At 40.3% G+C, this 14,554-nt stretch overlaps 1 protein-coding gene across 1 annotated transcript; it reads left to right on the top strand.

Annotated features, from left to right (window-relative positions):
* The first annotated feature begins 4,812 nt into the window (after positions 1-4,812).
* On the top strand, positions 4,813-5,739 carry LOC121194706 (olfactory receptor 6N2-like). The gene has a single exon (XM_041057694.1). It carries the CDS (start codon positions 4,813-4,815, stop codon positions 5,737-5,739), a length of 927 nt encoding a protein of 308 aa, XP_040913628.1.
* The last annotated feature ends 8,815 nt before the right edge of the window (positions 5,740-14,554 follow it).

Genomic DNA, 14,554 nt, shown 5'->3' with positions numbered 1-14,554 from the left:
TCAGCTCTTTGAGATATGAAGGAGCCTGGTCATTGAGGGCCTTATATGTAAGGAGAAGGATTTTAAAATCAATTCTGGATTTTACAGGAAGCCAATGAAGAGAAGTGAGTACAGGAGTAATATGATCTCTCTTGCTAATTCCAGTCAGTACTCTCGCTGCAGCATTTTGGATCAGCTGGATGCTTTTTAGAGAGTTAACTGGACATCCTGATAATAGGGAATTACAGTAGTCCAGCCTAGAAGTAACAAAAGCATGGACTAATTTTTCAGCATCACTCTGCGACAGAATGTTCCTAATCTTACTGATATTGCGCAGGTGAAAGAAGGCGGTCCTAGAGACTTGTTTTATATGTGAGTTAAAGGACAAATCCTGATCAAAAATAACTCCAAGGTTCCTCACAGTCATACTGGAGGCTAAATTAATGCCATCCAGAGTAACTATATGATTAGATAAACTGTTTCTGAGGTGTTTGGGACCAAACAAAATAACCTCAGTTTTGTCTGAATTCAGAAGAAGAAAGTTACAGGTCATCCAGGCCTTTATGTCTTTAAGACATGCCTGAAGTATGGTTAACTGATCTGTTTCGTCTGGCTTCATAGATAAATATAGCTGGGTATCATCCGCATAGCAATGGAAATTTATTCCATGCTTCCTGATAATATTGCCTAGGGGAAGCATGTATAAGGTGAACAGTATCGGTCCAAGCACAGAACCCTGTGGAACTCCATGACTTACTCTAGTATATATGGAGGGATCATCATTAACATGAACAAACTGGTATCTATCTGATAGATATGATTTAAACCAGCCTAGTGCTGTTCCTTTAATCCCAATAACATGTTCCAATCTTTCCAATAGGATATTATGATCAATGGTGTCAAATGCAGCACTAAGATCTAGCAGGACAAGTATAGAGACGAGTCCATTATCTGATGCTATAAGAAGGTCGTTGGTAACTTTCACCAGTGCTGTTTCTGTGCTATGATGAACTCTAAATCCTGACTGAAAAACTTCAAACAAACCGTTCCTATGTAGATGGTCACACAACTGAGTTGCAACAGCCTTTTCAATAATTTTAGAATTAAAGGGGAGATTGGATATAGGTCTATAGTTTGCCAAAATGTCAGAGTCCAGAGAAGGCTTTTTAAGTAAAGGTTTGATAACTGCAACCTTAAAAGCCTGTGGAACATATTGTCACATCCAGCTCCTGAGCCATGTCCTGTTTTACCTTGAAAATGCTAACCCCCTGTCTTTTGTTTTGTAGATTCACTTCCTGTCCTCCTGTGTTCCCACCTCAGTGATTACCTGCCCTGCCCCTAATGTGCTAGACCTGTGCCTCATTGTGTTCCCGCCTTCCAGTGTATTTAAGTCCTGCCCTCTCCTTTGTTCTCTGCCAGATCATCTTTGTTCAGTCAAGCGTTCCAGCATTCATTCCTAGTGTTTTCTCCTGTGTGTTATGACCTGGTTAGTTTCTTACGGTTTTTCCCTTTGCCTCGCGACTTTGATACCTCTGCCTGTGTTTGGACTGCCTCTCTGTGTACCGACCCTGTTTGGATTAAAGACCTGTGTTTTGCCTTTCATACCTGTGTGCTCGAGTCGTGCATTTGAGTCCTCGTCAGAGCCCTCATCATTTTGTCACATATCCTGTAACCAACGAGAGATTTATCTGATCTAATATGTCAGCTGAACAACATCTTTATATCTCCCTGAAGTAAATATGAGCATAACTTGTTCTATGGTTTGCCTGAAGATTTCAAAGAAATTCAAACAAAGAAATAAACATCAATGAAAATCTTGACAAGACATTTGTCGTCTGTCCACGTAACAGCAGAATCCAGTGTCTTACACTGCGTGGAAGTAGATGCTCTTTCTCATAGCTGCAGCAAAACAAAGCTTATAATGTAAAACATCATCACACAAACATCCTCACAAACACTGTATTCACACAACAGAGTAAGAATTAGTGAGTGTTGGATGTTTAGATGCCAATCTACAGTGAGCAAAAAGAGGACCATAGGTTTGTAGCTACGCTAACAAAGAAGGTCCCGTTACCTGACATAGCATTTCAAATTATACTTCCCTCAAAAAAAATTTACTGGTCAAGCAAACTTGTGTTTTTAGGTCCTTGTGGTTATAAAAGCTTTTGCACATTGTTTGGACAAATACCACAATATATAGCACACAACCAGACTCTAAACTGTGGCTACAGTTACTGCTGCAAAGCTACCATGCAGAGAGATCATGACGGTTACTCAGATCCAGCACACCAGTTGCAGACCGTGATACTCAACTCTCCTGCAACTACAGCTAACTTCACACAACCAAACTAGACAAAGTAGAAACTAAACTGAATGTCCATGGACAAGTAATTTAATGTTAGTGGACAAACAAATGTGACACCGGTACCTATTTATTACATAACCAGTTGGGGCTGGCTTTCACAAACATTAACAAATGGGACAGAACAGTACTGACCTATTAGATCTATGAAACATAGCAAAACTAATGTTACCCACCTAACAAGCACAAGCTGAGCAACCTCTGCATTCCTTTGACCTTTGGACTCTCAGAGGTCTCTCCACCATAGTGGAACTATATGGGAATACAACACGACATGCTCAGAAACACAGATTTCAAAACACAACAGAGTAAAAATAAGTGGGTGTTTGTTGTTTACATTGTTTTTGCCAAACTACAGTGAGCAAAAAGAGGACTATATGCCATGATCAGGACGTAACAGGACTGTTTTTTCCACTCTTTTAGTTGGTTTTGGAAGTCTTTGTGGACTGGATTTCTGTTAAACTCTTTATAGCCTCTTCTGGACTTTTTGGGACTCTTGCTCAGTTTCTGCTGTTTTGTTTTAGTATGTCCTTGCTTGGGTTTGAAGTATGTTATTCTCATTTGATTTCTTGAGTGTTTCAGAGTATTTCCTGTTTTATTTTGAAGTCTTGTCCTTGTGTATCTGTTCTTAGTCCACTTCCTGTCTTTGTCTGGTTTCCCTCCTTTATTGATTGTTTGCCCCATCCTAATTGGTTTCACCTGTTGCTCATTACCCCTGTGTATATAAGTCTTGTTGTTTGCTTGTTTCCTTGTCAGTTTGTCTGTGTTCCTACCTGTGTTTGTACCTGCTCTTCATGCTGTGGAGTCTCTGTTTTCCTTGTTTCCCTGCCTGTGTTACCTCCTGGATTTGTCTTCTGTTCCCTTGTGGATATCCCTGTTACTTTGTTTCACCCACCAGTAAGATCATTGAGTTTTGGACTGAGTTTCTGATGTTTTCTCTGTTAGGGATGATTTTTTTATCACTTGAGTTGCTTTGGTTTTGTTTCCTGGCCAAGAACTCTGCCAGTGGTTTTGAGTTTGATAAAGGACACTATCATAATCTGTCTTTCTTGGGTGTCTGCATTTGGGTCCTCTTCCTCGTGTTCCTGATTTGAAACTTAGTTAACAAAGAAAGTCAGTTTGCCTGGCATAGCGTTTCAAATTATGCATCCCACGAACAAAAAATGTGACACCAGTACCTACTTACAACCTAACCACTTGGGATTAGCTTTGACAAACGCTAGTAAATGACACAAAAGAATTCTGACCTATTAGATCTGTGAAACACAGATCCCACCTGACAAGTACAAGCAGAGCAACCTCTGCATTGTTTGTTTTTTTTTCATGAACAGGATTTGAAGACAGCGCCACTGAGTGGACATTATCTATTTTGGGAACCTTAGACTTGCTTCTCTGCTCTTTGCAGATGATGTGGTTCTTTTGGATTCATGAAACAGTGATCTTCAGCATCTCTGGGGAGGTTTGCAGTAAAACGTGAGAGTCAGTGCTTCCATGTCTGAGGCCACGGCTCTCTACAGGAAGATGGTCATATTGACAGGTTGATTGGTGAGACATCAGCAGTAATGCAGACGTTGTTCCGGGCCATTGTGGTGAAAAGAGAACTGAGCGGAGAGGAAAAGTTTTGATTTACCACTCCATCTACATTTCAACCCGCACCTAGGGTTAAGACTTCTGGGCAATGACTGAAAGAATGAAACAACAGAACCACAGAGATACAAGGGACCAAAGTGAGATTCTTCTGTAAGGTGACTGAGCTCACCATTTGAAAAATGTTTAGGAGCTCAGAGTTGGAGAACAGCTGCTGTTTCTTCATGTATGAGGGAGTCGGTTCAGGTGGTTCAGGCATCCGATCAGGATCCTTCTGGGCACCTTCCATTGGTGGTTAACAGGGCACAGTGTAGACCCAGGACATGCTGGAGAGATTATATACTTCATCTGGCATGTAGACACCTCAGGAGCGTCCAGGAGGAACAAGAACATGTGTCAGACAAGGGATGGATTAGTTTTAGCATATCACTCATACAAAATGAAGAAGAGAGTAAGGCAAACTAGTGATGGCTAAAGAAACTGTCATGTTGATCCGATGTACATCGTACCATAATACCATGTAGCAACATGATAAATCAGTGAGATGAGAAAATTGTAATGGGGGATCGCCACCCAGGAGAGAGGTCTACAGTGACATAACCTGTGGGTTCAGGAATCTTGAGTGTTCTGGAGTTGTTTACATGTTAGTGGAGAGGTTAATGAGATCCATGGAGAGTGAAGCAGTCTGATAAAAACATTCCACAGAGTCAAGCTCTTCACTTTCTATAATCTCGGTATCTGTGAAGGATGAGACAGTCTAATACAGGCCATATGTTGCTGCAATCCTCAGCGTGAGACTTGTTTTGTCAGTTATTATTTTATAAGAGAGTCTGTTACATGATCTGCCTGAGTTACTCTTTAAGATTTTGGCTTTGAGAACCTTGATGGAAGCTCAATTAAATGTAACATATATAAGTCTTGGTGGGTATTTAGAAGTGCAGAAATACAGATATGTTTATTTTGTGATCATGTTTACAGTGTATATTTTAATCATCTGCTGTAATTCCACCATTGTGTGTCTGATCTGGATTCAGAAAAACCTCCATGAGCCTATGTACATTTTCATTGCAGCGTTGTTACTGAACTCTGTTCTGTTCAGCACTGTTACCTACCCAAAGCTTTTGATTGATGTTTTATCTGAGAAACAGATTATTTCATTTCAAGCCTGTCTCTTTCAGTGGTTCATATATTCCTGTCTGGTCACTTCAGATTTCTTACTGTTGTCAGCCATGGCCTATGACAGATATGTGTCTATATGTAACCCTCTGCACTATCCAACTATCATGAGAAAAACTACCATCAAAGTCTTTCTGGTTACAGCTTGGCTTGTTCCTGTTTGTGAGATTGCAGGGGCAGTTGTATTGTATGCTAATATAAAACTCTGTCACTTTAGTTTGAAAGGACTGTTTTGTAACTCTTCAATTTACACACTTCAGTGTGTTCACTCAGCAGCACTGTTCATTTATGGTGTGTTTGTATTGCTAAACATTGGTCTTTTCCCTATGCTCTTCATACTTTTTACATACACCAGGATACTTATCATATCCTACAGAAGTTGTAAAAAAGTCCGCAGAAAAGCTGCACAGACCTGTTTACCTCACCTGCTGGTTTTAATCAGCTTTTCCTGTTTTGTTACTTATGACATCATTGTAGTTCGACTGGAATCAGATTTGCCAAAACTTGCCCGTTTAATAATGACTTTACAAATGATTTTGTATCATCCTCTCTTTAATCCTATCATATATGGACTGAAAATGAAAGAAATCTCTAAACACCTCAAGAGCTTGTTGTTTCATGTCAAATCACACTGATATACTGTCACTGTTAACTGATGTGATGTAGTTTCACCTGTAGTCATAAACTACTGATGTTATTTTTGTCAATTATGGATTTGTTTTTATGACTGATGGGTACAGAGTATCATCAGCTTTCATGTTAGATATTCATAGGACATTCACATTAGTATCATAGTCTCTAGTTGTATTGATGAAGTTGGTAAGATAGAAATTTTAAATGTTAAAAACCTGAACAATGTCAAGTGTTGATGGTTGATGTTTTAAGTACTAACAGCTTTAACTGCATTTCACAGATTGTTCTTTCTTTCATTGTTTGTTACAGATGAAAATTCAGCTCTGTGTCATTTAAATTAATAAAATCACAAAAAAAAGACATTAGCAGTGTTTTGTGTTCCACATCCCTGCTTGTAATGCTACAGTTAATTTTTTTACACATTGTAAAAATGTTAAAAATTGAGACAAATTCAAAAGGTTTCACAGGTTTTTTTATTTAAAAAGTTTCACTTGATTTCAGGTCTTGCCTAACGTACTGTACTGTAATGTAATTTATAATTTTACATCTTCACAGCTTGGTATTTTTCTCTTTGATGAATGTATTTGCTGAAGACTGACAAACTACAGCTGTAGCTTGATTTTCACAAAGTTCAGTTGGAGACACAATCTCAAAAAACATGTACATTAGGTTAATTGTCTGCTTTACATTGCCCATAGGTGTGTGTGGTTGTCTGTCACAATGAGGAAACGGTTCAGTGATATATAAATATACATTTATTTATTTATTTGTGTAATCCTTATTTAATCATGTAGTTTCACTACTTGAACCCCCTTTTTTAAGAAAGATCTGAGAACAAGAAAACACACAATCAGCAAACAGAAATAACAAAGCTAAGACAATTGACACAACAACTACATGAGTCATAAGAACAACCATCAGACAATAAAGTTGTAAAGTTTCCACAGGTATGAGGGACTGTAGTTTGAGGGCAGTTTAAGATGATGAATCAGGTACAGATTAGTTTTTATTTTGTAAAGGACAGATTTTATTTCAGTACAGGAACTTTGATTTTTAATTTGAACCTTAAACTGACACTGCTGTCAGTGTTTTTATGGCTCAGGAAGAGTAACGTGGGATTCATTCGAGGTTTTAATGGACAGATAATCAGAATCACTGGTGGAGGTGGAGAACACTATATACTTGGTCTTTTCAGCATTCAATAGACATTGATGATGTGATTAAGAAGTGATAATTGGAAGCCAGAACCTGATCGGCTGGATTGGACTCAACTCTGCTAACCTAACATTTCCTGCTGCTGCTGTTTCACTTTAAAAGACTTCAGCTGCTGAAACAGAGGGTGGCTTTGTTTTATCATGAGTTACAGTTACAGGAAACATAATGACTTTGTCACTGAGGTTAACACAGACAAGTTGTCAGTGGGGAATCAAGAAAGAAGTCAGGCTCTGACTTTCTACCCTTCTATATGAGGTCAGAGAGGTCACAGCGGTGCATCCTAAAAGTGATGATAAAAGTATTGTTTAGGTGTGTGTGTGTGTGTGTGTGTGTGTGTGTGTGTGTGTCAGCAAGGAATGAATGAAAAAGCAATTTCCAAATAGTATGATGCAATTTTCTAAGGTAACAGCAACACAGTAGCCCAGAGCTCATTACTGTTATGAGTGTCATTAGTGTCCTTTACTGTGACCTCCCACGAGCATCACCTGCACTGTGCCGAACAGCAGGCCAGGCCTCTGGGGAGTGGCCTGATTACAGCCAGTCTGGAAACTGCTAATTATCACCCTGTGGTCACAGAGAGCCGCATCAGGGGACGGTCTGCTGAGCAAATACCTTTTACCTCTGTGACCAGAAAGAAGAGACAAAATGGAAAAGGTAGTTGCTTGTGTAACAAGCAGCTAAGTTGAGTGAAGTAATTATCACAATAATTATGTTGTTATGATAGAGGTGGTCAACAGGTCATTATCTCTTCTGTCCTCTGAGAGCAATTAAGCACATGACCACAACTTCACAACACACACCACCTTTAACCAGTACACTTAAAAACAGCAATATAATTAATACATTACACTATAATATAATACTAATTCCACTTGAATTTAATTTGAGTATTTCTATTTATTGTTATTTTTATACTTACTTTATACAAACTACGGTTGTTTAATAAATTAAGACAGAGGTCTTCAACAGGCAGTCCGCAGAGGTACTGCAGGGGGGGTCGTGAAATTTTGGGGGGCAAGGCAAGTTTTTATATATGTATATTTTATTTTTCCCCCATTTTTTCCCACAAATTTAAATGTCTTTCAAAACACATTAACATGAATCCAACATATTAGCGAATGGATAAATGGAGGCAGAAGATGTTATCTTAGATAGAAACCTTGTCACTGCCACCCTACTCACTGTACCTTGCACGTTTAAAAAAAAACATTTATATGAACCTGTGTATTATTTGAATAGCTTAGTAATGGCTGCACAATAACATATGTTGTACGTATGTTTATACATTGTCAGGACTAGGAGGCAAAGACTAGGACCCAAATGCACGACCCCTCAGACATAGTCAAAAAATAGTAATTGTATTCTAATAAAGTAGCAACAGAAAATTACTCATGAAGGAAGAAGGCAACCCAACTGGACAAAGTAACAAGGATCACCCATAAAGGGGAAAAAAGCAAAATACAAAAAACAAAAATACAAAACGTGAACTCAAAATCACTCTTAGGAAAAAGACTGAACAACCTGAGAAACCAAATCCAAACAAGAAACAAAGTAACAAGTGATACACAACCTGACTTGAAACACGATGACTTGATCACTGACTGGCAAAAGACAAGACATGAGACGAGAGACAAGAGCATGAGACCAAAACGAACTGACAAGAACATGGGGAAACGACGAGACTTAATTACACAAGGCAAGGGGCAACAGGTGAAACCAATTAGGGCGGGGCAGACAATCACAAATGGAGGGAAACAAGACAAAGACAGGAAGTAGAACAAGACAAGATACACAAGGGCCATGGTTTCAAAATAAAACAGGAACTACTAACAAAATTTAACAACCTAAACAAGAGTCCAAGAGTCCACAAAGGGGTTCAAAACATAAAAGTGTTCAGAAAACAGCCCCCTTAGGGGCAAGTCATGACATACATATGTAAAACATATGTTTATACATGGCACTAGGCTCAGTTCAATATAAAACACAATTTTATAAAATATATAGTAGGGGGTCCCTGCACCATCTCTCCATCAGTTTCGGGGTCCTTAGCCTGAAAAAGATTGAAGACCCCTGAATTAAGAGTTTATGACATAAAATATATGATGGGATTTTAAAATCAGGCACTTTGTTATAGAATAAACCATTCAACTGTATCAGTGTTGAACGCACATTTTAAGCAACATCCTAATAATGGCCACATTAACAATCAATAGCTGTTAATCCTGAATAATTTATGAAGTTAAATGTTCCTCTTCCACCCTTTTTAACCACTGATGTGGCCTGTGTTTGAGCAAATAAGGAATTTAAAGAAGACATAAAGAAAGTTATTTTAATTATGAATTAAATGAACACAACTCCTGTCTGTTACTACTTGGTGAAAAAATTTCCAAACTATTAAAAATAGCAAACAATGCTGCACAGGCTTCTTAGGCTTAGTGTTGAGCCCGTCAAACAGTTCAAAGTCTGGCCCATTTTTCCTTTATCATAAGGCTTCAGCAATAAATAACCTGCAACCATTTCACTGGTTTTATATACTGACACCGGTTCCTTCCTCCCTCTGCTCTCATGGATTCACCAGATGTTGGAAACCTTCCTCTGAGCTTCTGCTCCATGTCGACATGATTCATCACATCCTTCATGCCGCCAGTGTCCTGAGGGTCAGTGAAGTCCTCTGAACTCAGTGTCAGGTTCACAAAACCAGTTTGAGACAACAACAACCAGCCAATGATCAATGTCACTAAGATGAACAGCTGCAGCTCCTGACCTGTATCTGCAGGATTTTCAAAATCAGAAAAACGTTATTAATCCCCGTAGGGAAATTCTTTGGTTGCAGACCAACTCCCAATTGAAAATGACGAACATTTTTGAAAATTGCACAGAGAAAGTGTGCACACAGAGAAAAGACGTATGTAAGTTTATGTAAGTTTAATGTGAAAAAATAAAAATATAAAAAATAAAAAATTTAAAAATATGATGAAAATAAAAATATACATACATACAACATACAGCGAGTTTAAAAAAGGGTATTTTCTGCTTTTCTCCAAAAATCCTCTGCTGGATTTACATTGGAGTCAATGGAGAGGTTGAGAGCTCCTTTTGTCGCTAAAAGGCATGCCAAAGAAAGTCTGTAAACCCTACAGAAAAAGTGAACACATTGTGAGAAAGAGGACAAGTGTGGCTACAACACTGGTGAATTTCACTGCTGTAGAGTAAAATTTGTGGCTGTAGTCGTCGTGTAAAAAAAAAAAAAATCAGAGAGTTTTTTTAAAGCCTCTCCACTCTAAGCTCCCACTCTAGCCTGGAGCATTCTACAATACACACTCATTGAAGAAGAAGAAAAAGAAGAACCGGAAGAACAATAGTGTGCATGCTTTGCATTGCACACTAGGTACCGCTATAGCTGTGCTATAGAGGTGCCTAGTGTGCATGCAAAGCAATGCACCACTAATTACCAGGTTACTCATTAAACTGTAGGTTTTATGTCATTATGTTATTCCATGGCTTTATCATGTTGTACTTTTTCTCTTCAGATAACAATAGAAGCCTTCCATAGCTGTGCACTCTACTCCAGCAGACCCGTTAAGAGCTACGATGGGCAAACATGTCAACAAAGTCCACATTTTCACTACTTTAGTCCCATCTTAGATTGTCCTTATTCCAAATCATACAGTGAAGTGGAAAACTACAATGTGCATTTTACATTTCACAGTAATTGTAAGGTGTGCAGTCTGTAATATAATGTGTTATACTGTGAGGTCAATTACAGGCTAAAAACATCAGAGCTGTAGACCTGAGACTGGACAGCTGACCTGGTCTTGACTCACGTTAGACATGACGTGGGCAACTCAGTGGTGACTTGGTTACATTTTACTCAGCAATAATTCTAAATAAATGTGCAGGTGGCAGAGTTTGTAGCTACACAGTCCCATAAGCCAGTGAGCCTGAAAATGACTGAACAGATGAAACAAAGACTTTTTTTCCAAGCATTCAAGATCATAATTGATGAAATTTACTCTGAAAATATTCAAGGTTCCAGAGTTGGCGGAAGTGCGGAGAAGCACTTTGTGAGCATCCTTCCACACTCGTCTGCAGCGTTGTATGTGGGCCTGGACAGACGGCACAGTGATGTTGTTTTCCTCCTAAGGGAAGAGGGGTGGCTGATAGCCCAGGGAGCATTTGAAAGGGGACAAACCAGTTGCTGATGAAACCAGAGGGATGTGGGCGTACTCGATCCAGGGGAGATGTGAAGGTGGAGGGATTGTGACAGGAGAGGCAACAAAGTGCGGCTTCCAACTCCTTATTAGCCCCTTCAATTTGTCCATTGGACTGGGATGGAAACCAGAAGTGAGGCTGGAAGGCACCTAGGGAGCTGCAGAAAGCTTTCCAAACTTGAGAGGTAAATTGCAGGCCTTTGTCTGAGACTATATCAGATGGGAGTCTGAATACCTGTGAAACCAGGGAGTCAGCAGTCTCTCAAGCAGAGGGGGGTTTTGGTAGGGGAATGAAATGGGCTGATTTGGAGAAATGATCGATTACTGTAAGGATGGTGGTGTGACCATTGGAGGGAGGTAAACCAGTGACAAAGTCTATTGCAATATGGGATCATGGGTGTTGAGGGACTGAGAGGGGTAGGAGTTCTCCAGCTGGGGACCGATGGGAGAACTTGTTCCTGGAACATGTGAGGCACGCTGCTATATAGTCCCAGGTATCAGCTTCCAGAGGTGGCCACCAGAAGTGGCTACGGAGAAGAGCGAGGGTCCTCTTTATACCTGGATGGCAGAACAATTTGGAGTCGTGCCCCCACTGGAGGACAGAGGAGCGGACAGCCTTGGGAACATAGTGTTTGCTGGGAGGACCAATGCCAGGGTCAGACTCATCCAACAGAGCAGAACGCAACTCTGTCTCAAATGGCCAAGTCAAGGCTCCTATCACGCAGGAAGTTGGCAGAATGGTATCAGGAGTGGGCAGATTGGGATCAGCTCCAAACTGAGGGGAGAGGGTGTCTGGTTTAACATTTTTCGAGCCTGGCCAATAAGTGATGGTGAACCTGAAGTGACCAAAGAAAAGCACACGCAGAGCCTGTCGAGAATTCAATCTCTTTGCAGACTGTAGGTACGCTAAGTTTTTATGGTCTGTCCACACTATAAAAGGCTGCTCAGCCCTGTCCAACCAGTGCCACCACTCCTCCAAAGCCAACTTCACTGGCAGGAGTTCTCTGTTGCCTACATCATAGTTGCGCTTTGCCAGGGAGAGGTGTTGGGAAAAGAAGGCACAGGGATGCAGTTTCTGCGGAGGACCTTTGGGAGAGGGCGGCCCCCACGCCCACATCAGAGGTGTCCACCTCAACCACGAACTGACATTATCCCTTAAACCCTTAAACTGACATTATCCTTCGTGGATAATGTCAGTTTAAGGTTCGTGGTTGAGGTGGACTGGAGAGCTGGGTCAGGTTGGGTCAGGATAGGAGCAGAGGTGAACCACCTCTGCCTCAGAAGTCCACTGAAATGGGATAGAGGTAGAGGTTAGACTGGTTAAAGGGGCTGCGAGAACCTCTGAAGTTGTTTGCGGTTGGGTCGAGTGGGCCACTCTGGAGCATTGGTTAGGCCGGAGGGCAAATTTGGCACATGCTAAAGGATAATGTCAGTTTAAGGGTTACCAGGGAAGCAGTCAGAGCAGTCTACCCTTCTGTTGCTTTGAGACCGTGTAGAAGAGAGACTGGTGGCAATGTTAAGGTGAGTGCATGGAGGGAATGTCTGCCAGCAGTGGAGTGACAGTGTGCATGTGCTGTGTTGCTCCACAACACAGTCACATTGTAAAGAAAGACAGGGGAGGGCCAGAAGAACGAAAAGTGCTATGATGAGATTGAGATGATGAGATAAGGACATTTTTCACATTCACTGTTACATGTGATCCACTTCAAATGATCTGCTATTGCTGTCACCCAGAGCTACTACTTCATTCAGAAATCTGTATCCTATCCTTTCCATTTCATTAGATTATACTCATTACTTTATTTACTCATGTAATTCCTGGTCATATTATTCAATAATTGCTCTTAATGCTGCTCATTTGAAATAATTCTAATAATTATTAACAATAATAATAATTCTAATAAGAGTCATTATGAATCTGTTTTTGCTGTCTCCTGTGCATCAGTTAACTGACAAAAGAACTTGTGGCTGACTTATTTTAAGGTTATTGTAAGTGGGTGGTACCTTAAATTTGTGTACAATTTATATTTATGCTTTTATTTTGTTATTTTGGAGAATGTATCCTGCCACATGATCCACAGGCAGGTGGCAGGTGGAAATCCTGGTGTACACCTCCTGACTCAGGAGAAATAAGTAAGTAATCTACCATTAAGTTACTTACTTCCTCTTTTGTATATGGCTGCCGAACACATCTATCTTGTTGGTGCTCCACTTATTAAATTCTGCTTGTCTTGCCTTCCAGACAGCTACTCCATGTTGTTCCAGGCAGTCAGCAGTGATATCCTGCAATATGGTGTTTACAGCAACTCACACATTTACAGCCAATCAGCTGAACAAAGATGAATAGCTGTCCCTCTGACTGAATCTGTCCCCTTGGTGGTGAGATCTGTCTGATTCAGACTGGTTAGCCTGTACGAATCGCTGCTCCATTTTACTCATTGCTTCTCATTGGCTTATTTTCTTGTTTGAAACTTTTGTACTTGTTTTTATGTCTCTGTCCTGTTTGTTACTGCTTTGATTTTAGCCCTGTGCTCTTGTGTTGTTTGTTATCACTGCTGTTTTTCATATTGATTTTTTAATTCAATTTTATTTTTGTAGTGACTTCCACGATCAAAGTGCTTTACAGAGACCCAGAGCCTGACCCCAGAGCAAGCACTTAAGGCGACAGTGGCAAGGAAAAACTCCCTTTTAACAGGAAGAAACCTTGAGTAGAACCCGGCTCAAATGGGGACCCTCCTGCCGATGGCCGGGTTGGGTAAAAGAAAGAAAGAGAGACCAGAGAGAAACAAGCACAGGACTACAGGACAGAAAGTTTAGTGCAAGTCGAAAATATATAAAAAGAAAGCTATACAACAATATGAAAAGAGAGTTTAAAAAAAAACAACAACAACCTGGCTCATATGGGGGACCCTCCTGCTGATGGCCGGGCTGGATGAAAGTAGGAAAAGGAGGAAGATAGCACAGATGGGAATGGTAGGAAAGGAGGAGGAGGACATATTCTGTTGCTTGATCAGTTAATCATTTGTTGGAAGGTTGATGAATGATGTACTGATGTGAAATTCACGTTTGTACTATTCCTGTCTATCATTAATAGCTCTGTTTGGTTTATATGTTATTTTATTTCATGCTTAATGGGCCATGGTTGAAGTCAGATGTGTGAAGTAAGGGAGAAGACTTGTACTGCCTCTGAGACCTTTACCCTCTTCATCACATTGCTCGTTTCATCAGCTGCTAGTTACCATTCTTCACTTGATCCACTCTAAACCCATCTGTTTATGTGTGTTCCTTTGAAGTACACACCAGAGATGAACTGAATGGAGAAGTCACAGCGTCTGATATTAGACTGATTCAAATCTGTTCCCTTCATACAAGAAGGTGGAGCTGCTCTGAA

The sequence above is a fragment of the Toxotes jaculatrix genome, chromosome 15 (genome assembly GCF_017976425.1).
Source record: "Toxotes jaculatrix isolate fToxJac2 chromosome 15, fToxJac2.pri, whole genome shotgun sequence".
NCBI lineage: Eukaryota > Metazoa > Chordata > Actinopteri > Toxotidae > Toxotes > Toxotes jaculatrix.
This window is presented reverse-complemented; position numbering and strand designations above follow the sequence as displayed.

What these genes read in the sequence shown, in the direction of transcription:
- LOC121194706 (XM_041057694.1), top strand. Translation starts at nt 4,813, where the DNA reads ATGGAAGCTCAATTAAATGTAACATATATAAGTCTTGGTGGGTATTTA.